The sequence below is a fragment of the Halichoerus grypus genome, chromosome 3, assembly GCF_964656455.1.
Source record: "Halichoerus grypus chromosome 3, mHalGry1.hap1.1, whole genome shotgun sequence".
Classification (NCBI taxonomy): domain Eukaryota; kingdom Metazoa; phylum Chordata; class Mammalia; order Carnivora; family Phocidae; genus Halichoerus; species Halichoerus grypus.
The window spans coordinates 44,368,265-44,392,011 of NC_135714.1; the positions used below are offsets into that span (position 1 = coordinate 44,368,265).

At 35.8% G+C, this 23,747-nt stretch overlaps 2 protein-coding genes across 2 annotated transcripts in view; one reads left to right on the forward strand and one right to left on the reverse strand.

The window, feature by feature from the left end:
• Nucleotides 1-1,777: 1,777 nt before the first annotated feature.
• Nucleotides 1,778-23,747, reverse strand: part of PPAT (phosphoribosyl pyrophosphate amidotransferase) — a 36,740-nt gene continuing 14,770 nt past the window's right edge. Inside the window, exons 2-11 of the mRNA XM_036120755.2 lie at nt 13,041-13,107; nt 12,223-12,429; nt 10,361-10,473; nt 10,112-10,257; nt 9,471-9,543; nt 8,764-8,915; nt 8,012-8,139; nt 6,669-6,890; nt 5,525-5,645; nt 1,778-4,232 (exon numbers count right to left, since the gene is read on the reverse strand). Of these exons, the coding sequence (XP_035976648.1) occupies nt 4,036-4,232; nt 5,525-5,645; nt 6,669-6,890; nt 8,012-8,139; nt 8,764-8,915; nt 9,471-9,543; nt 10,112-10,257; nt 10,361-10,473; nt 12,223-12,429; nt 13,041-13,107 (1,426 nt within the window). The 3' untranslated portion in view covers nt 1,778-4,035. The remainder of the gene's footprint in view (nt 4,233-5,524; nt 5,646-6,668; nt 6,891-8,011; nt 8,140-8,763; nt 8,916-9,470; nt 9,544-10,111; nt 10,258-10,360; nt 10,474-12,222; nt 12,430-13,040; nt 13,108-23,747) is intronic.
• The window catches only part of PAICS (phosphoribosylaminoimidazole carboxylase and phosphoribosylaminoimidazolesuccinocarboxamide synthase), a 51,912-nt gene continuing 42,863 nt past the window's right edge, over nt 14,699-23,747 (forward strand). The window contains 3 exon segments of the mRNA XM_078068691.1: nt 14,699-15,080; nt 20,032-20,118; nt 21,608-22,060. Coding sequence (XP_077924817.1) covers nt 14,699-15,080; nt 20,032-20,118; nt 21,608-22,060 — 922 coding nt within the window.

Genomic DNA, 23,747 nt, shown 5'->3' on the forward strand with positions numbered 1-23,747 from the left:
AGGAAGAGTACAGGACCCTTTTGGGCCTCTTTCGTGCAGTCATTTTCCATTTTGTCACAGTGCGAGGAGTTCGGTATTATGGTAGATCCTGAGAACTTCCAAAAAAGTTAAAAGCAGGGGCGCCTGGGTGGCTCAGTTATTAAGCGTCTGCCTTCGGCTCAGGTCATGATCCCAGGTCCTGGGATCGAGCCCCGCATCGGGCTCCCTGCTCCACGGGAAGCCTGCTTCTCCCTCTCCCATTCCCCCTGCTTGTGTTCCCTCTCTCGCTGTGTCGCTCTCTGTCAAATAAATAAATAAAATCTTTAAAAAAAAAAAAGTTAAAAGCACTGGTTCCTGCCATCTAACAACTTCTCAGCTACATAAGAAGAAAATTTATGCACACACAAAAAATGAGTTTACACTGCATACTATAGCTTAGTCTAAAATGTCGAAGGGGCATGCAGCTTTTCCTGAGAGGCTTGGATTTTCATTTTGACTTAAACAAGAAGGCAACTTTCCTTAGGAGTTGACTAAGCTCTATTTGAAATCCAAAGAAAGAAGGCATGAGAAGTGATGCCCTGGGGCAGGATTTTCAGAGGCAATAACATATATGCATATATTATTTTATTTTTTGCTTAGAGGTGGGACTTGGTATGTTTATTTTTATTTTTATTTATTTTTTTTAAAGATTTTATTTATTTATTTGACAGAGAGAGACACAGCGAGAGAGGGAACACAAGCAGGGGGAGTGGGAGAGGGAGAAGCAGGCTTCCCGCCGAGCAGGGAGCCCGATGCGGGGCTTGATCCCAGGACCCTGGGATCATGACCTGAGCCGAAGGCAGACGCTTAACGACTGAGCCACCCAGGCGCCCCTGGTATGTTTATTTTTAAAAGAGACTATATTTTAGAGCAGTTTTAGTTCACAGCAAAATTGAGCAGAAATACAGAGTTCTCACAAACCCCCTGCCCCCACACATGCATAGCCTCCTCCATTATCAACATCCCCCACCAGGATAGTACATTTGTTTCAACTGATAAACCTACATGGATACATCATTATCACCCAAAGTCTATAGTTTACATTAGGGTTTACTCTTGGTGATGTACACTATGGGTTGGAACAAATATATAATGACATGTATCCACCATTATAATATCACACAGAGCAGTTTCACTGTCCTAAAAATTCTCTGTGCCCCTCCTATTCATCCCTTCCTCCCCCACCACCCCTGGCAACCACTGATGTCTCCACAGTTTTGCCTTTTCCAGAATGGCATATAGTTGGACTCACACAGTAGGTAGCTTTCACAGATTGGCTTCTTTCACTCGGTAATATGCATTTAAGTTCCCTCCATGTCTTTCCATGGCCTGATAGCTCATTTCTTTTTAGGACTGAATAATATTCTATTCTCTGGATGTACCACAATTTGTTGATTTACCTACTTTAATTTGATTTTTAAAAAAATTCCCCCAACCACAAACACATGCACACACACATTTTGGAAATCTAAGACACCTCTTCTGTTACACTCCCCATTCCCACTAGTATTTTTACAGAACTTACTACTATTATAGTGCTTACTTAGCATTACATTTTAAATAACTTTATGTGTCCTTTCTACTCAGCCAGGAGTTTTTTCCTGTTCATAAGCAATGGCCTATTTATTGAAATGTCTGGATCAGAGAAATAAGATCTGACTAGCTGGTGTTAAGAAGGGAGCCTGGATGTGACTATTCCTGTGCTATTCATCATAATGCACTGAGTAAGGTCACTATTAAAAAAAAGCACACACACATATTTAAACATATTACATGTATTTGTCACCAATGCATCACAATGAAGTCACAAAAAAGTAGGCTTAGTTTAATTCACAACAAGATAGATCCTGTGAAAACACATTTTTCATCTTCTTTGTGATTTTCAATACTCTGCTTATTTTAATTTAAAGCAGTTAAACATTTGAGAGTATATGTATAAAACTGTAATTTAATTCAGACTTCAGAAACTTGGGAAATAAAAGGTCATGATGGAGAAACATTAAGAAATTTGTAGAATTACCAAACTCTCACAGTACCATATTCCTTTATAAAAGCAGCTCAGTAAAACAAAATAAAAACAATGGGAGACAAAAACTATGGAAAACACAAAAGTCAAATCAGAGATTTTGGTTTAGTACTTTCCCTGAGTCTCTTGTTTTTAAAAATCAAATGTAACTGAGGCCAATTCAAAATTGACCCACAGGTCTTGCCTCCTCCATGCTGACATGAGGAATACATTTAAGACAAGAGGCTATATACTCAAATGGTCCCAGGGCTTTATTCAAATGCCAATTTGCTTAAGTCACTGCCACAGGGTTATGTGACCTGCTGCTGCCTGCTGTGCATGGGCTTAAAGAGCTGTCAAGATTTTATCTTGGCCTGCCATAATATAACATATGAGACCATATACCAAATGAAGACAGAAGATTTCAGTTATTAATAAATATTAAATTTCTAAATGGATTTGGACACTATATACATCAAATTAAGGTAACTTAATAACACAGAAACAAACACTTTTATGTTTTAAAAAATCTTACATAAACAGGGGTTGGGGGCAGGTCAACTTAATATTTTAAATCTCAGATGTTACAAGAAAACACTTTTAAAAAATTGTTAAATCCCAATAAAATAAAGTAGAAAAAAGTGATAAGGTGATGCTTAGAATTAGATGGGCATGCTAATTCCGAAATAGTTGTCACCTTGATTCTTAAGCAAAATTGGCCCCTACAATGTTTCTACTTGATCATTTAATTCCAACTATGTATATATATTTATACATATATATGTGTATATGTTTGCAAATGATCAAGCAGCAGTTCATTAAAAGAAAATATAATTAATAAGGATAAAAGGGTTGTTAGAATCTAAAAATTTTTTACTTCAAATGTACTAGGTTACTTGCTGGGCTTATACTATAAGGGCACTAAGTAGTATGAATCAAATATACTTTATAATCAAATGTAGGAAAGCACCTTCCACAGACATGTTTTTAGAATCATTTTTAAGACATCTCAAAGACAGGTGGCAAAGCACTGCTAAACTGTCTCCCTTCATCATAATGAAATCTCAATTTCAGAGTAACAGCCAACATTTCAAAAACTAATAATCATGCGCTATCTTAAAATTGAGGGGTGAAATGATGGCTCTAACCACCAAAAGTATGACACTTTTTCACATTCCTATTAATTATTTAAGTAATATAAGTACCCGTTGCACAGGCGGGAAAAGTGAGGCACAAAAAGGTATTTGTTGTTCTTGTTTTAAGTTTTGTTAGACAGGGAAGCCAAGGTCAAAACCACACTGAGAACTCCAGGAGCCTGACACTTTTAGGATATAATGGATTCAAGGTTTGCATGAAATGTTATATTTAACTCATGTCCTGTTTACATCACACCACCTTAGTCTAACCTCTTGCAAACTCTTTAAAGCGTGGACCTGGCAAATGCCACTTACCCCACCTTCTCTGACCAGGTAAAAAAAGGCTAGCTGATGATTGTGCGTTAAAAAAAAAAAAAGAACAAAAAACAAAAGAAACACCAATGTTGTAGTATTATTTACGATTAGCAAGGTTTCAATTATGAAAATACTCCACAACTGAATTTCAATAACTTTCAAGAAACATTCCACAAAATTCTCTAAGAATCTGTGGGAAGGTACAGTGCTGACAATCCTCACTAAAACAGAAATTTACCTATTCTTTGCATTACTGTTGCTGTTGTGAAATTAAATGTATGTGACCTCGGAAGTGGTAGACTCAAAGTACTAAACTACTAAATAAAACTGAAAGGATCATCCAAATTCCTAGATAACACCAAAATATTTATCTAGGATTGTTAAGGAAAGCATAGCACTTTGGTACTCTTTTCAGAACTCTCAAAACTTATAAAGGTAAACATAAGCATGTGGCATTTTACATCGTTTCAAGGGAGTAACAGTAAATGGATAGGATGTTAACCACCACTAAAACTTCTTGACCAACTTTGTATCTTGAAAAATCTTATCTGTCCCTACCAGCTACCATTCCAATTCCACAGGGTATTTTCCAGTGAGACAAGCTGTACAATGACCATTCTTTTCAAAGCATTCCAGACCATTCCCATTCTCTTGAATCATAATATCCTGCTTTTCCACTTTCTGTTTTTTAAACTTTATCCTTTCTTGTACAGATGAAACCAGTCCTCCCACTGACAGATATACAACACTGTTTGCTCCTACAGGAGGAAAGAGAGAAAAAGGAAAAGGTCATTACACTTCCTTTGGAAAGGATGAACTGCCTCAAAAAATGACAGTTACAAACAGAAAAACTCAAGCCACGATAAAAATTCCTCCTTTAGCCTCTTTAAAAGGGGGCGGGGGAAGGAAGAAGTATGTAATAAAACTCTGGGCCTTTATTATTTTTTAAAATATGAAATTGGAATTTAAGGGAGAATGTAATTTAAAATAACAGTGGAGGCTTCAAATCTAGAATGGATTCAGTAAGCTTCAGGAGTAATTTTCTTGATAATGAAAATAGACTTTGAAGTCAGGAAAATCTGGGTTCAAATATAAGCTCAAGGTCACTTACTTTTCCTAAGTCTATTTTTTCATCTATAAGATAAGGGAAACATGGCCTAACTGTAGAGTAGCTGTGATATTATTACAATAATATAGATATGTTCCTGGCAAAGAGTAAATGTTCACAATAAGATATCAATTGGGTGATATTCAAAATATTTAACTGGTAAGGCACAGGCAGGTCAAAAGACGCACCCGCCGTAATCAAGCAGTGTGGAGGTACCAAGGTACACTGGCTAAACATCTGTGTGCTATTTAAATACTTTATCTCACCTAATTTGAAAAGCAAATGTTTTATCCAGGATAACCTAGATCTCCAATTCTGCTGACTTCATTATTAAAGATAACTCTACGGTAGCTTTTCACTTTTCGATTTGTACCCACCTCCAAATTATTCTATTAGAATCTGTGGTAAAATTATTTTTTTCTTGGGATCTGATCTTTGTGAGGCTTTAACTGATATGCCTGCAGTTCCCTCTACCTGGAAAGCCTTTCTTCCTTTCCACCTGATCTCACCTTGGCCTTGGTCTCCAATACAGCACTTACCACGGTGTCTATATACACCAGGCACTCTCATTATTCAGGATAGTGTTCAATATCGGCTCAACATGTCATACAATATGTATTTTTAACAAATACTGGACACTGTTTTTTTTTATTACAAGTGTAAAGACTGACAAGCTTTGGATTTTCTCTGTTAATAAATAAAGTTTAGGGGCGCCTGGGTGGCTCAGTCGTTAAGCGTCTGCTTTCGGCTCAGGTCATGATCCCAGGGTCCTGGGATCGAGCCCCACATTGGGCTCCCTGCTCGGCGGGAAGCCTCTTCTCCCTCTCCCACTCCCCCTGCTTGTGTTCCTGTTCTCGCTGTGCCTCTCTCTGTCAAATAAATAAAATCTTAAAAAAAATAAAAATAAAAATAAATAAAGTTTATAGAAATTTTAATACCTACCCAGATATTTTGCAAGATGTTCAAATTCAGGTTTATTGGCAATAAGCTCTTCTTTTGTTGGTATGTTTATTCCCATAAAGCATGGATATCTAATTGGTGGTGAAGCCACTCTAATGTGTACCTTGGAAAGAAATCATTTTCACATATTATTTTGACATGCATTTTAAGAATAATCGTGTAAGGGGCGCCTGGGTGGCTCAGTCAGTTAGGAGTCCAACTCTTCATTTTGGCTCAGTGTCATGACCTCAGGGTCATGAGACTGAGCCCCAATTCAGGCTCCATGCTCCTCATGTAGCCTGCTTAAGATTCCCTCTCCCTCTCCCTCTGCCCCTAACCCCCTCACACACTCACAAACTCTTAAAAAAAAAAAAAATCTGAAGAGATTATCATAATCATAATAACAGTCATAAAAAAGTTGGAAACTCATAATTGCAATTACTTTTTATTCATTTATTTACTTTTTAGAGAGAGAGAGCACACACACAAGCAGGCAGGGCAGAAGAGGCAGAAGGAGAGGGAGAGAGTCTCAAGCAGATTCTATGCTGAGCACGGAGCCCAAGGCCGGGCTTGATCTCATGACCCTGGGATCATGACCTGAGTGGAAACCAAGAGTCAGACTCTGAAATGACTGTACTGCCCAGGCGTCCCTCATAATTACAATTATCTTTAAAGCTTTGTAGAAAGACTGCCACTGCTTTCCATGCCACTTTCTCCTACAAGAGATTTTATTTTTGAATCCATTCAACTATTAGTTGTAAATTACATCTCTTCAGTAATTTTTATTTATTTTTTAAAATCACTTCTGTAATTTGAATTACTGAGATATTTAGAGTTAGAATAAGCTCTGAGATTTAAAAATATAACCCGATGTGGCAAATTTATTACAATAGGATTTGCTCTGCATCTTCAAAAAGAGAAATACTCTAAAAATTTAAAAAGCACTCTATTTTGTGGTTTTAGTTTTTAAAATTACATACATGTTTTCCAAGTTACTGCACAGTTATTACTAAACCAACTTATATGAAAGATGACAATTTATTATATTGAACTTCCCATTTTCATTCACTGTACTACATTGCAATTTTTATGCCAGTATCCTATTGTTAATTATCAGTACTTTAGGATATGTTTTAATATTACTTACCTCTTTTGCACCAGATTCTTTGAGCAATTTGATTATGGGTGAAATGGTATTGCCTCTTACAATTGAATCATCTACAAGAACAATTCTTTTGCCTTTAAAGTTGTCCGACAATACTCCAAATTTTTTTGCAACACCAAGTTGTCTTAACCTCATGTTTGGTTGAATGAAGGTTCTTCCTACATACCGGTTTTTACATAGCACTTCCACATATGGAAGCCCACACTGATAGACAAGAAATAAAAGGACAATGAGCAGCAATAAATAGAGAACCCTAGGTTCCTATTTTCTCTAGGTCATGCTTCCATTATAATATGTATACAAACATTTGAAATTGCTATTCTGAACACTCCATTAACAGATTACAATTTTCCTTCACTAATTAAATTGTAGGGAAAAAAGGCAAAAAGAAATATCATTCAAAGTAATATACTCAGTGGGAAAACCAATTCATTTTGCCAGGAGTTATACTGCTTTTAAACAAATATTTCTCTGTCCTGGAAGGGAACACTAAGCATGTGAAGACATGACAAAGAATAAATCACTGTCAGAAAAATTCACAGCAATTAAAAATTATCAGCAAGAAATGAATTAAAACCAGTATGCAAAGGATATACTTTCTGAGGGGGCAGGCGGGATTTATCCATCTTTCAAGGTAATACTAACCTAAAATGTATGCATATTATTTCTTTTAAAAACTAATAAGTTAAACTTTTCAACATAGTGAATATTGAGCAGGACACCCCAGGATCACTATAGTTATATTATCTACCTAGTCATGAAAAATGAAATTAAGCATAGTACTAAAAACATTACATTAAAAAAAAAAGTTTAAGAAAAAAGGGGCGCCTGGGTGGCTCAGTCGGTTAAACGACCGGCCCTTGATCTCAGCTCAGGTCTTGATCTCAGGGTCGTGAATTAGAACCCTTGCGTTGGGCTCTGCACTTGGCACGGAGCCTACTTAAAATAAATAAATTTAAAAACATTACACAAAATGAACATAAATTGCTTTATTATCACCCATACTAAATAGGGAACAGATATACCAGGGTACTTCAAGAAATAGGTTTTAATAAGTAAATATTACCACTAAATTCTATATATATTCATGATGTTACCTTTTTTTTTTCATGATGTTATCTTTTTAAATGAAGAGGATCATTCTGCTAATCTTTGGGTGGACTCCACTAAAATAGTGCCATTGAATGAAAAGGCTGGAAAATAACTCTTGTAAAGGACCCAGCATTTTCTTTTTCCTTACAATGTGTTGGTAAGTTTCTCTTTATATACAAGGATTTCTAATTTCAGTGCTCAAGAGCATTTCACTGCGTGTCCAAAGAAAATACCTTTCCTGCGTAACCAAGAGCAGCAGGTGTAGCAGATTCCGGAACAGTGCTAACCAAATCTGCATCCACAGGGGCTTCAATTGCGAGCTGCTGACCACAGCGATATCTTACTGTGTAAACCATTTGGTCTGGAAGGTTTGGAAAAGGAACGGATTATTTTTACTTAACATGATGTTATTATTCTACGAAAATTAGCTTGTTAGAATGCCATACATGGAGTATAAAAAGTAAAGTAAAATATATAAAACAACTAAAGTGGAAATATATAAACTGGGGAATTCACTATTCAAAAAAAACCCCTGGCCTTAATACACATCTGAACATCATAATCCTTACTCCTAAAAAGGAAAACAAAATCCAGGAGTCAAATGAAAGGGAAAAATAGTGATCATATGACTTGTAGATTCAGTCCCATATCCACAACATGTAAGCAATGTGCCTCTAAAGAGCCAGGTAAGCCTTCGAACCAAGAACTGCGACATTTCAGGGGCGCCTGGGTGGCTCAGTCGGCTAAGTGTCTGCCTTCGGCTCAGGTCATGATCCCAGAGTCCTGGGATTGAGCCCCGCATCAGGCTCTCTGCTCGGCGGGAAACCTGCTTCTCCCTCTCCCACTCCCCCTGCTTGTGTTCCCTCTCTCGCTGTGTCTCTCTCTGTCAAATAAATAAAATCTTTAAAAAAAAAAAAAAAGAACTGCCATGTTTCGATGAGATAAATACAACACTTATATAAAAAGTTAAAGATATTTTATTTACCTTCAAATATACTATCTGGTCTTGCAAAATAAACATATTCAAAGATACAAAAAGCCATCGGGTTTCCTTCAGACCTTGGTATAATGTCAAGAGTTTGGACACTACGTTTGGTTATTTCCACGATTTCTCCAGGCAAGACTTCACGGTAATATCTTGGGAAACAATGTTGAAGAAAGAAGACTTTAAATAAACCAGTCCTTAAGACCGATAATAACATCTATTGTAAAGTACACAGAGAGTCCCTGCCCTTATAAAGGAAAAGTGGTTCAGTTTAAGAGATGGCTTAAAAAATTAAAAAGTAATATTCCTCCAGCAGTAAATCTAATATGTATATTACCCCTAAATTCTAATTTTGAATTTTAAAAAATAAAAGCCCTAAGTTTTACTGAGTTTTGGAAGAATAGAGGCTAAAGAGAACATTTTTATTCTGGCTTAAATTTTTTGATCCTAACTATTCCTTGTTGAAGAGATTCTTGATTCTTGCTTTCTAAAAATAGGTCTCATGGGACTGTGAAAACAAGATGCCAGTTTCAGAATTAGAAGGTATTACAGGAACATTAAAGTCAGTACAACTGCTGAGTACAATGTACAAAAGAAACTGCATTTATAGATATGTCTTCTTGCAGACATCAGAAAGAAAACTTTCATTTAAAAAATTTTTTTATTGATGTGGAAAAAGTGAACATGCTGAGTGAAACAAAACTTACCTTGCACCAATTGATAAAAAGCTACAAGATTCTGAAGATACCACCCATCCTTCTATTTCTGAAGATTTTTTCTCTGTAAATCACAAGGCAATATAATTAATGGATTCAAGAAATTTTACAAGAGGCTACCTATTTCAAGTGAGCAGTTAAACACCAAATAGATAAATTTAAAAAATCCATTTCTACAACTTTTTTTTCCATTTCTACAACTTTAAGAGCACATGAATCTAACTAGAACTTAAATAAAAATTTGAGAAGAAAAAAACCACATCGATCTTCATTCAACTTGAGCCAAAGATAAAACTAATGATACCAAAATTCTTTCAAAAACTGATTTCAATGTCTCAAACAGACGTCTAGTGAGTCAAAAAGAAAATCACTGAAATCATACTACAATCAAATGAAAAAGCTGGGCAAAGGCAATTCAGACAAAACAGGAATGTCCATTAAATTCTTTAAAAATGGTTCATCCTCAGAAATACTCAAAGAAATGTACGTTAGAAATTGACATTTTTTTTTCTTTTTACATAGTTCCTTCTCACTTATAAGCTTCCTATGCCTCAAGATTTGAGGGTGTGCCAACAGTAGGACAATGACTTGGAAAAGCACTATGAGATTACATTTCTTCTGAGGTGCATTACCTTTATCATTTATATCAGATACAGGCATAAGACGTCCAATGCATAAAGGACGATTTCCATAAGGATCTCGTACTGCATAAATAACATCTCTGTGCATTATAAGCAGGGAGTATGCTGTGGGTGCTTCCTTCATTAAGTTTTTAATCCTGAAATTAATTAAATAATTGAATGAATAACTTCAGTTATAAACACCTGGAAGACAGAGCTCTTGTTACCAGAGCTATGAGCTTAGCCTAGTTTTACAATTACCTTGCTACCCAATCTGGGGTGCCATCTTGTTCCTGAGGAGGGGTATAGGCCAGTAACTGGGTAATCATTTCGCTATCAGAACTTGTTGACAAACCAATACCGTGCCGCAGAAGCTATTTAGAATGGAGAAAAGTGTAATCATTAGAGGGAAAGCTCCACCTGACCCTTCTTTACCCAACAGCCCACCATTATACAAAGAAATCAGAAAATCCTGCATTCTACTATTGACATGTATATAGTAATGGAGAAGCACAGCTGGAGGCAATGGGAAGTCTCTGAAGGTTTTTAAGCAAGAAAAAAAAAAGTGTTCTAAGAAGCATAAAGAATAGCTTTTGAAAACTAAGTTTGAAGGAATGTAGACCTACAATAAAGGTGGGAGATAGTAGAGAAGGCACAAGACTTTGGAATTATGATGCTAACATTTTCAGCCCTTGACAATCCTGACCAAGAGGACACATTCTCTTAAGAGTGGCACACTGCAGTGGGGACTCTCAAGCCAGGTTTGTTAGTGGTAGTGCTGGTGGCTACCCACCCTCACTGATTATCGCTGATCGAGTAGAATAAAGGAATTAACCATATTGAACAACTAAATGTAGAAGATGTAATAAAAATTGGTTGAACACTCTCATAATGATTACGAGGTTCTGAGCAAGACTGACCAGGATGAGAACATCACCACTGACATGTACAGGCTGAGTTTAAACTCATACTACACAACATTTTCAGTAGGCAGCTAAATGTATAGAAGTGAAATCCAGCATCTGGGTAAGGGGTTATGTCTACAAAGAATGAGCTAGGTATTGTTCAGAATTGAACTTTTGGTGGTTATCTCTAAGTGGGTGCGCTTTTTTTAAATTAATTTTTACTTCATATTTATACTTTTCTGATTGTATGAATTAAAAAATTATTTTTTCACTTGGGGGCAAAAAAACATTTTATTATCATTATAATACTAGAGCCCAAGAAGAGGGCAGAAGAAAGCTCTGGGAAATAACTAAAGCTAGAATTGAAAATAACAGGACAATGAGTGGTATGGAAGCATGGTTCTAGATATTTTCCACCCATCAAAATTCACCATAGTTTGACTTCTGTCACTAATTATGCCATGTAAAATGCCTGGTTCTAGAATGCTAAGGAGATAACTGTGTGTGTAGAACCATCCTGTTAATGAATACCACCTGAGGTTTTTATTTGCAATGTGACCAGATCAAGATTATTAGAATCCAATGGATGGAAGAAACTTGGTGTCAATAAATGAATGGCAAGAAAGGATAATTAAGCTATCAGGAATATAAATATACCAAGTAATTTTAAAAAAAGAAAGATGAAATGATGATGAATAAAGGTACAGGCACAAATTAACATAGAATGCTCCAAATAACATGCTGTGAACAAAAAGAACCTAAGTAAACTCTCTTTGCCCTTTCTCCAAGTGGTTTCCTGTAATTGTTTCCAAATCACTTTTTCTTATATTTGTTATCTTCAAGTTTATATTCTATTTTCTTCTTATGCTTTGAACATAAGGACAAAAGCTAAAGGGATAGGAAGAGTCCATAAACCCTAACTTCTCGTTTCTAACAACAACCATATATTAACTTTTCGAAATCTCTACCCTAAAGCAGTACATTAGAATCATCTTAGAAGCATATTAAAATGCTGACTGACCACCCTCCCACCCCAGACTCTGGGGTGATATCTTAGAATCTGCAAGTATAACAAGTACTCCAGGTAATTCTAATACAGTTGTCTTCTGCAGTAAGTAACAGGTGGCAACAATTAGAAAATATCCTGCACCAAGATCCCCAATAACTTCATTTCATTCATTTATCCTAATCATGATAAAAAGCATTAAAAACACTTACCTTTTTCCTTAATTGAGCAGCATTTACCAATTCGCCATTATGTGCCACAGCTATTTTCCCATGAAGTGTTTCAACAACAAAGGGCTGACAATTTTCTAATTCACAGTTTCCTGTAGTGGCGTATCTTGTGTGTCCAATTCCAAGGTTTGAAATATATAATTTCTTCAAATTGTCTTGAGTAAAGACATGATTTACAAGACCCATTCCCTTGCAAAGTCAAAGTAAAAGCTCATCTTAGAAAAAAAACAGACTTGTGGCCCTAGTCAGTAAAGGCTTTTATAAGTTTCTGCTCAGGCAATCCCAAATTAGACAATGCACTTCACTTAATTCCTCTGTACTCCAAATTCTAATGTTAAATAAGGACTAACCTAATTGTAAGAACCATAAAACATTTTTAGAAAAAAATTTGAGGTGAAATTCACATAACATAAAATTAACCATTTTAAGGTAAACAATTCAATGGCATTTAATACATTCACAATGTTGAAGTGCTTGTTTTATGAGAGTCTTTTCATTAAAACATTGAAGAACAGATGTAATAAACAATAAAATTTGTCAAATATAATAAACTAAATTGTATTTTAAAAATTCAAAGCATGTTAAAATATTTAAGTAAATGACCTGTTTCAATGAGTCAGTCTAGCAAACTACCACGCGGAAAGAAATGCACCCTCATTTGACAAATGGAAACGGCTGATCAAAGAGTATGACTTCTATATGCAAATTATTTACTCAAATTTCCTTTCCCCACCAACATACGAGTTATCACCTGGCTGTTGTTATCTTTATTATCAACATTTCATTATGTTCAAATATACCTTGTGTGTTTTGAATGTTGGTACTGAATTCCCATCGCTGGTCACAATACCAGCACTCTCCTGACCCCTGTGAATATAAAAAGGCATTAACTGTTAAGTATAAATTTACCTCATTGATAAGCTTCTCTAGGAAGCATACTTTTCTCAAGAGCATCCAGGAACTGACAACGCATTACATGCTAGTGCCACTTGACTCATGATGATGTGACTAGCAAGCAGCAGATGATAGTGTCTGAGTTCCAACTAACACACCAGGCACTGTCCTAAGCATTTACGTGAATGATCTAATTTATCAGGCTCTCACAATAATCCTTTGAAATAGATACTATGATTATCATTCCCATTTTACAGATAAGGACACTAAAGAAACGGAGGTTAAGTAACTTGCCCAATGTTACACAGAGAGCAGTGGCAGAGCCAGGATGAGAACACTGACTAGAGAACTTGTGCTTCTCATCTCTGTCCTATGTGACCTCTAAATAAAGTTGAGTATGTAGATATAAATGGAAATCTCCAAATAAATTAGCAGGTAAAATGCCTAGTGGTGGGTAATAGAACCATGAACAAAATTCATTTATTTTTGAGGTTTTTGCTTTGCTTTTCTGCACTTTCCACTTTTTTCTCAACACGTATCTATCACTTTAGTTATCACCAAAAAAATAAATGCTGCTTCTAAAAATCCTAAGCTGATCAGGCACTTTGTATTTCATTTCCTGTGTTAGTATTTTTAAGGTGACGATATAGATAGAGAAGAAAGCCAAAAGCTAGGCCAGAGGTGGCATAACACACGATAAGACTTAAGAGGATCTGTACTACTGTGGAGTATCAAATGATAAAATAAAGGTTCTAAATGCTCCACAATTTTTAATAGTTCTGAACAAATGCTCTAAATATTAACAAATTTTTGTTCCAAAGAATATATATCCCGGTAGAAATAAAAAGTAAATCTCTAATATATGTATGTATACATTAATAATTAATATATTGACTTATTTGGTAAAATGGATCTTTTTCTAAATTACATGCTGTAGTTGTTTAGGTATTTTAATAACAAGAAAAACTACAACATTAAGGATACCCACAAAGCAAAAATCTAAAAAAATTAAATTTGAAATTTTATTAAATCATCAGTACATTAAATAGACATGCATAATACTATACATCCTGTAAGACTGGGTCATTTGTGACATAGGATTTCTTTAGTGAAATGATGTGGTCTTTAATGTTAACCTATGCTAGAAGACTAAATGATTCGTATCAGAGGGGAAAAAAATTAACGTTAGCCATAAATCTTAGGGCAGAAAAAGCCTCTGTCAACCACTTCTAAAATAATTTTTCTAAAATCAACAATCATTTAGTAAACCAGAGTAAATTATGTAAGAAAAGAAATAAAAAAATGGTTTTCCTTCCCTTTCATCTCAAGGGTAATTTTCCCTTAAGGCTGAAATGAAAAACGTTAGGAATCATTTAGGTTCAGGCTTCTTTAATCACAAAGCCTGCTTATTTGGCAGTTTCTCAAGTTACTCCCCTCAGGCAGCTTGAACCAGTTAAACTAGATCTTTTCAGCTCTTTGGAGCTTATTGACAACCAGCCGTCTGGTTTCCTAGGAAACAAAACCTTGGCTAGAAATAGTGAATCATTTCCAGGTCACTTTCAACATGGAGAGTGGAGCAGGAAAGCACTGGACTGAAGAAGAGGTTAAAGCTTTGCTTAGTGTCTGGGCAGAAAAAAATATACGAGAACAACTTTATGGAACCCTGAGAAATAAAGGAATATTCATTTACATTGCTAAAAGGCTGCAAGCACTAGGAGTATACAGAGACTGGAAACAGTGCCGGGCAAAGTACAAAAATCTCAAATATGAATACAGAACAGTTAAATATGCTCATAACTCTGGAGACAGCTCTAAAACTATGAAGTTCTTCCATGATTTGGATGCAATCCTGCAGTATGAACCTGCCACACAATTAACAGAGGAAGATGCAAATGGCAGGTGCCTGGCAACGCTGAGCGAAAGTGCAGCTCCAGGGACCACTGAAGGTAAAAAGAAAAAGTAGCATTCTTTTGTTTTTACCTAACAAACTATAAGAGTAGGGACTTCTGAGTCCGTATGATAAACATAGCGTGGAATATCATGGTTGAGAAAAACAACTGACCTGTTATGCTATTTCGCACAAGGTAAAAATTTTAAAAAGATTAAATACCTCCACTTTTTAAATCCGTGAAATACTGAAAAAACACACGAAAATAACATTAACCGCTTAAAAAAAATAACATTAACCACTAATACCAACTCTCCTTAAGCATGCCTGATACGTTTTTTGGAAAATGGATTGGGTTTTGAAAATATTTTAGGTTTTAATTTTTTAAGAGTGGCAAAAGAAAAAAATCTAATATATTGCTCCACTGTTGTTTCTCCACAGCTCCAAACAAGACAGAACTTTCTGCTCTGTATTTACGTTCCCATTTTCCTAAATTTATCAATAAAAGCACTAAAATACTAGGAACTAATAAACAACTTCATTACTCATTTGGAAGAACAGTTCCATTTAAACAATCAGAAATAAAAATAGATTTGATAGATTAAATGATTTATGATTAAATGATTTAGATATTAAAACAAGGTTCTTGACCTGCTGTGTTAAGCCCAACTGTATTTACGTAGAATTTGTTCAGTCTGCGGAAGCTGAATGTATCACCAGGGAAAGCGGGGAAATCAGTGGCAGTGATGAGATTTCTCCCATAGCCAAAGTCTTACAGATGTTATTTTTAAGAGCAGAGCTGTTCAATTCAATTCAAAATCTCGAATACCTACTGTCTGCAAAGCACTGAGCTACTTGCACATGCATTCAGTGATGTGTAACCTCAGAAAGTAGGGCACCATGAATAAATGTAACATCCCAAAGAAAATGGTTTAAGTGGTAGAATATAAGATATCAAATGAGAAAGGGGGGTAGGGTAAAATGACAGAAGTTGAAGTTAGGTTAATTTGGCTAATTAGGTTAATCTGAACTTCATGTTTAAAGCTCAATAATAAATTTAGTAAAAAATCCACTCCACTTAACCTACTCCCTTTATGTTTCTGATAATTATACCAAATTCTGAGAAAGCTTTGCAGTCATTGTCAAGTTAAACAGCAATAACATTATTTTATTCAATTAATCATCCTGCACTCTTCATCATTTAAATGCTTTAAATATTGATTAATGATAAGTAAACCACTCAGCTTCTGAAAAGCTTTGAATTTAACCAGAGGTTGGTGTTGCTGTAATTAAGATGTGGGTGCTAATATCTCCACTTTTTTTGCCCCTCTCTTGTGTCTCTGTGTCTCTTCCTCCTCCTCCTTTTCTCTCTCTCTCTCTCCCTCTCGTGTGTGTGTGTGTGTGTGTGTGTGTGTGTGTGTGTGAGTGTGTGTGTGTTTAATCTCCACTAAACCAGATCTCCTTCTAACCCATTTAAGTACCCCTATGGCTCCAAATTCCCCACTTTCACCTACAAGGAGACGGCCCATAATTACAACTTAACCTTGTATGTTTAAGGTATCTCAAACCCCAATTCTAAAACCACACTCTCTTCCTTCATTCAGAACTGATCCTCCTACAAATTGCTTCCACCTTACGATCGTTGTATGTCCAGTCACTTAAATGGAAACATTTGAGATACCCTTGACCTTTGGTCAATCATTAAGTCCTTAAAAAAAAAAATCTACTGGGGCGCCTGGGTGGCTCAGTCGTTAAGCGTCTGCCTTCGGCTCAGGTCATGGTCCCAGGGTCCTGGGATCGAGCCCCACGTCTGGCTCCCTGCTCTGCGGGAAGCCTGCTTCTCCCTCTCCCACTCCCCCTGCTTGTGTTCCCTCTCTCGCTGTGTCTCTCTGTCAAATAAATAAATAAAATCTTTAAAAAAAAAAAAAAAAAAAATCTACTGACATGTTTCATAAATTTTTTCTCTGTTCCATTCTCATTACCACCATGCAGAACTTCATCTGTCACATGGAATATTAAGATAACCTCTTAAATGGTCTCCCTACTTTCTAGTCCCTTTCCACATATCATCCACAATGCCACTGGTTGTTATTCCTTAAACTTTTCAAATTATAAAATTGCAAGCATATTAGCATTTTGTTTGCTTTAATAATAATCTTTAAATTATACCCAGAACTAATTATAATTCAGGATTAAACGTTACTTAATGGTTCCATAATATTTGAGTGCATATATCAGAGTTTATATTTGCCCCCTTAGAGAAAGGTGCTACAATCAATACCTTTTGTCCATATTTAACATTATTACTTTAGGAGAGACTATCAGAAGTTCAATTATTGGTCAGAAAGGGTATGATTACTTTGAAAGTGTTTAAAAAAAACTACTTTCTAAAAGAATTGTACTTTACTAACAATAAGACTGTCCCTTTTTATAGAGAACTGTGTCATATCCGATCATAGGATGGGGTTGAAGTAGGGGAGAGACTTTGCTAATTTAACAAAAGTATGCTAATTTAATAAACAAATAACTATAACGGTATATGCAATAAATAACTTATTTTGCATTTGTTTAATTGCTAGCGATATGGAACAGTTTTCTATATGTTTATTTTTACAAATTAACTGTTTGTGTCAATTGAGGTCTTAGAAATTGCATGATCTCTTTTGCCTTACAATTTTGGCTGACTTTTATTTGACCTACAGAATTCAAAAGCTTTTAATGTAATCAAATAGTTTTTGATTTAAAAAACAGTTTTTGATTAAAGTTTTTAATGCAAACAGTCTTTTCTAAGGCTTAGAAAACCCTCCTTTCTCCAGGTCTGATTCATTTATAATGTCTTCTGGTTTTTCTATGGCGGAACCAGCAGAATTTTTATTGGTGTATGGTAAACCTTTGAAGAAGGGAAGAAAATCAATGTGCCTTTTCCACTGTTGGGATCAACCTCATGCAAGTGGTAAGGACAGAGGATCTGGTTCCCTCTGTTAGGCAGCAGGTAGCCTGACTGAGCCTTGGCAAAAGACTCAAATACAAACTCTTAAGAGGCTTCGTGTTCTGGAAATTGTAATCATCCTCAACCTCAGAATACCTTTGACCTACTGCTGCCACCGAATCACAGTCCTTCAGTGACCAAATTTCCACCCTATTTCCCTCCTCTTACTTGATACAAATGCATCAGGAGTAATGACTTAAGAGTTTCAGTTTATGGGCGCCTGGGTGGCTCAGTTGTTAAGCGTCTGCCTTCAGCTCAGGTCATGATCCCAGAGTCGCACGGGAAGCCTGCTTCTCCCTTCCCCACTCCCCCTGCTTGTGTTCCCTCTCTCACTGTGTCTCTGTCAAATAAATAAATACAAATCTTAAAAAAAAAAAAGTTTCAGTTTAAAATCTCCCGAGCATGGGACCCTGGCATACAATTTTGGGACTGATGCTAGGAATAATCAACCTAAGAAAAAAAATACCCCTGAAGAAGTTGGGAAGAGAGCTTTTCTTTTTCACTCTGGCCTATATGTTTAGCTCCAGGCTGTTTTCAACAAACATAAAACTAGGCCCTAAATCAGGTAACAGAATAGCAAACCATTACCTTTCCTTGTTGTTCTCATGACACTCACATGTTACATTAACTAGGTATATCATCTTCCACACTTCTCTTAAAGAGAATTCTTATGTAACTACAGATTTTTATTTTTCATATTCCCAACTATATGCCATTTGAAAACAGTAGTGCTTCCCATATTTTTCATTTGTTATTCTATTTTAAAATAGGAATCCCTAATATAATCTTTAAGATGACAAATACTCCTTTTCTTATTCTTTAATGGAATGCCTCTAAATAGTGAATTGTGATTTTAAATGTTCGTGCCATTAAAATCATGCCTAATATTTGATCTCCTAATGTAAAGTTAAATCGAATGCTATTTGTTACTCAGTAAACCAAAATTGAAAAAAACATATGGAAATGATATAAGCTGAATAATAATTCTTTGATTCAGAAAATTACAAAGAGTAATCAAAACGTACTGAACTACCTCCTGATCAGTCTTCAGCCTCATTGTAATTATAATTCATCTTCATGTGCCAACTGAATCCAAAATTCTATGTTGGGTTCCTTTGAAAGATATAAGTTTTTCCTCACTATTACCCACCTCTTTGGATTACTCTAAAAAGTAGTCTGTGCCTCATTTTATGAAAACATCCAAGCCATAAAACCAGGAGATCAAGAGGGGACCGATTTCATTTCTCAAGGTTGGCATGGTTCTTTTAAATGACACATTCCTTGGTCCATTTAAACATAACTTAGATTAATTTCTGGAAAGTTTAGTATTTACCAATCAGTTGATTATAAAAGATACATTTAAATTTTAGCTATTTGACCAAATACGCCAATTAAACAAGATTTTCTGATTATCTCATTACAAGACCTCTGTTTTACACTGCTAACTATCATTTACCAAGTGCCTATTATGTTAAAGTACCTAAATTACAGAAATAAAGAAAACACCTCATTTTTTTTTTTTTTTTCCAGAGAGAGCACGAGCGTAAGGGGGGGTTGGGGCAGAGAGAGAGAGAATCTTAAGCAGGCTCCATGCTCAGCGCAGAGCCTGGCCCAGGACTCCAGGATCTCACGACCCTGAGATCGTGACCTGAGCCAAAATCAAGAGTCAGATACTTAACTGACTGGGCCACCCAGGCCACCCCAAGAAAACATCTCATTTAAAAAATGTAATTTGATTTGAAAACGAACCACAATCATCTCTAGAAACATAAAATTAGCAAACAAATCTAGTGGAAGTTCAAAATCAACCATGTCAATGGATGGAAGAAATTAAATTTTCTTTATATAGATAAGTATTTAAACAACATTATACCGCTTTATTACAAAATGTGTCTCACAAATCTATAATCCTTCAAGAATATGAACAAATTTAGCTCAAGCTCTAGCATTCTCAGTCACTATTAATTCAATTTTTATCTTCTTTAGAACTTACTCTAAAAGGAATCTGTTCTCTTTTCAGGCAAAATGTCAGCTACGTTACAAGATAAGGAAGACCTCTCAGGAAATCCTTTACTTTTGGTTTCTCCTATCAGACCAATGGAACTAGGTACAGTATTGTGGGTCAAAAATACAATGAAACTGATCAAATTCCAAATCAGAAGATTGGTTTCTAAGAAAAATGCATGATTTTTCCTGATAGAAATGTTATGTTTCCCTCTTTTTTACCAATGTATACTAAAAAAAATCATTTCTAAAATAAATGATTTAACAAAACATAAATTGCCTAGTAATATTAGCCTTCATATTCACAACCTTTATTCTTTAAACATAATAGAGAATATAATGGTCAAAATTATACATAGTAGGTGCTTAATATTTAATGAACATGTCAGTTTAGCACTCCTGAGGTCTAAGACAAACAGAACTCTACATTTGAAAGTAAATACTATCAAATCAATAAGGTCAAGGATGGTTTTATTCACCCAATTAAAGTCAATATAAATCCCCATTTTGCTTCTAAATTTTTACTGAAAGTTGTTAATTCAAGTAAGGAAAAATACCGAAAAGCATTTCAAAACAAAGACATTAAACACACCACAAAATAAAAACAGCTCCCTAAACTTCAGGTAAGTGCTAAAAAGTGTTTTTTTAATGACTTACATTATAGATACTGCAGTCTGAACTACCTTTTTATTAAACATAAACATGAAATCTGAGAAAAACACAAGATAATGTGGCTGTTTAAATAACCAATATAACTTCAAGTAAAGTCATTACCATAAAATGAGTTGCAAAACTATGCTAGAGATGTAACATAAAGGTACCATGCTAGGATTTCTAAGTGGGGACATTCTGCCGAAGGCATTATGGAATTTGTGACACACTTCCTTGCATTAAAAAAATCTAATACTTCACTTAAAATGACATTTGGTCTTTGACCAATGGGACATCTTTTATTTTCATAAGGAGTAAGAAGGACCAGTTGTTTTAATGTGACTCTTCCCTTTATTCATGAATCGTCTTGGTTCTCAGACCTGACTGCACACTAGAATCATAATCTGGGGATGAGGGGTAGGAGTAATTGCAAAGTAGTCATTTACAAAAGTTCCCCAGGAGATACTGATATGTAGCCAATGGATCATTAGATTAAAAGAGGAGATAAATTGCTCCCACCGATCCTATCACAAAACAAAAAACAAACAAAAATTGCCCTCAATGAGCCACTTTCTAATTGTGTTGCTTTCTACAAGTAAGTAATACAAAGTTATATATTCAACATTCAGTATATACTGACATACACACCACATACCAAAGGAGCGGGATGGAAGAGTAAGAAATGATAGAAAAAAAAGATGATCAAAACGTGACTAATTAAAAACACAACTTTTTTAAAGCCAGTCACTGTCATGGTAAGAAACAGATTCAGGTTCTGTATTTCATTTCCCCATTAGCTTCAGAGAAAAGCTAAGCTATGATTTGTACTCCATCACCTAAGGAGAAAATTTGTTTACTAAGCTTGCATCCAATTACTTTACTTATCTTGTTTTATGTATGTAACCTATGTACATATCTCTTTCCCTCCCCACCCGATACAGGTAACTCTACATCAATTATGGAACCCTCTATTAATCCAACTTTTATTCCAACTATAGCAAATGAAGGAGGAAAACACTGGACTGTGCCAGAAGTCAGGGCTCTAATTGGCATCTGGTCTGATATAAGTATACAACAACAACTAGAAGGAACAGTGAGAAATAAAAGGATATTTGAACAAATTGCTGCCAAGCTTCAGAAATCTGGAATAGAGAGAGACTGGAAGCAGTGCAGAACAAAGTACAAAAACTTAAAACATGAATACAAGATTGTAAGAATGGCTCAAGACCAAGGCATGACTAAGAGTATGAAATTTTTTACTGAGTTGGATGCTATTCTGGGACATAATAAAACAGAAAACTCACAACAATGGGAATTCCAAGATGAAGAACAAGCCACTGGATATGCCAATGTAAAAACAGAAGAGGATCAGACAGGTAGGAAGGCAAAGAAAAGTAATCTAAACATCAGGTCACATCATATGAAAATGTTAGTAGCATGATAACGTGAATATAATCTAAGTTAAACAGGCTTCACTATATTCCAAAGCTAAAGGTTGAATTTATCATGAAACAGATTTAATGTATATGCAATTGCCTCCAGAACACAGAATAGTACAAAGTTATACATAAGGATGAAATAAAATTGATTTCCACAAGTTTAAAAATAGACCAATTTTACTAAAGTAAAACTGCAACTCTAAATGGCAGAAGTTAAAGTTTTCATATTAACTATAGTAAAATTGAGGGAACAGAAAAAGAACATTAAAGAACTTAGAAAAATAAAAAAACCCATGAGGATGTCCTTGAAGTGTAAGTTCATCTGGGACACATCATAAAGTTCTTTAAAACGAGTTTAACCCAAAGGATTGAGAAACAATACACACAGAGATATGACAGCATGAAATAAACTAGATGAGTTCTAGACCAAGAGTCAGGAAATCGAAGTTCTAGCTCAGTCTTTGTGGAATCTTGAACCACGTGTCTCCTCTAGACTTGACAAGATGTTCTTAAAGACCTCTACTAACCACAAAGTTTCTAGATCTTAATATCTGCCTTAAACAATGCAGTCCTAATTCTCAGAGTCTGAATGTGTATCTAGGGGAAACAGAGGCAATGACAGAGAGTTAGGATTGAGAAATGGTGGCGAGAAGGCCTGAAATCTTTCGCTGGTGGAGAAGAAACTGGTCTGCTAGAGAACTATACATCTGTCCCATTAAAATTAAGATGACTAGTGGTAAAGTTGCCCAACAGCAGCAGCATGATTATGTTCAGACAGTAATTGCTAGAGATACAGCTGACGGTGATTCTATCAGTTATATGTCAGAAGACCTCGTTAGAGACTTACAACACCAGATATCTATAGGAATCTAAGACTAAAGATGTTTAAGGGTGGGGAATGTAAGCTAGAGAAAAGCAAACAACCACAGTATTTAGCATTCAGTACTTTTTAATTTATGTTTAATTTTAAGATTTATTTATTTACTTGACAGAGAGAGAGAGACAGCGAGAGAGGGAACACAAGCAGGGGGAGTGGGAGAGGGAGAAGCAGGCTTCCTGCCAAGCAGGGAGCCTGATGCGGGGCTCGATCCCAGGACCCTGGGATCATGACCTGAGCCGAAGGCAGACGCTTAACCGACTGAGCCACCCAGGTGCCCCCCGGTTTGTTTTTTTTTAAAGATTTTATTTGAGAGAGAGAGAGAGAGAGAAACACGAGTGGGCGAGGGGCAGAGGGAGACAGAGAAGCAGACTCCCTACTGAGCAGGGAGCCTGACACAGAGCTCGATCCCAGGGCTCTGGAATCATGACCTGAGCTGAAGGCAGACACTTCACCAACTGAGCCATTCAGACACCCCCATCAGGTTCACTTTAAAAGGGATAATAACATATTAGAGTTTAAAACACTATCCTGAAGGTGAATAAAACTAAACCACCATATATCCCACTATATTCACACAGTCATTGCTGGAGATGCAGCTGAAGATGACTTTGTCAGTAGTATGTCAGAAGACCTAAGAGAGGGAGATGTAAAACAAAGTCCTGGTACAGGTAAAACAGTATTTTTTGTTTTTGTGTGTGTGAAAAAATACGTAAGATGTTATTATATGATGTTGCTATGGACTGAACTGTGTCACCTCTAAAG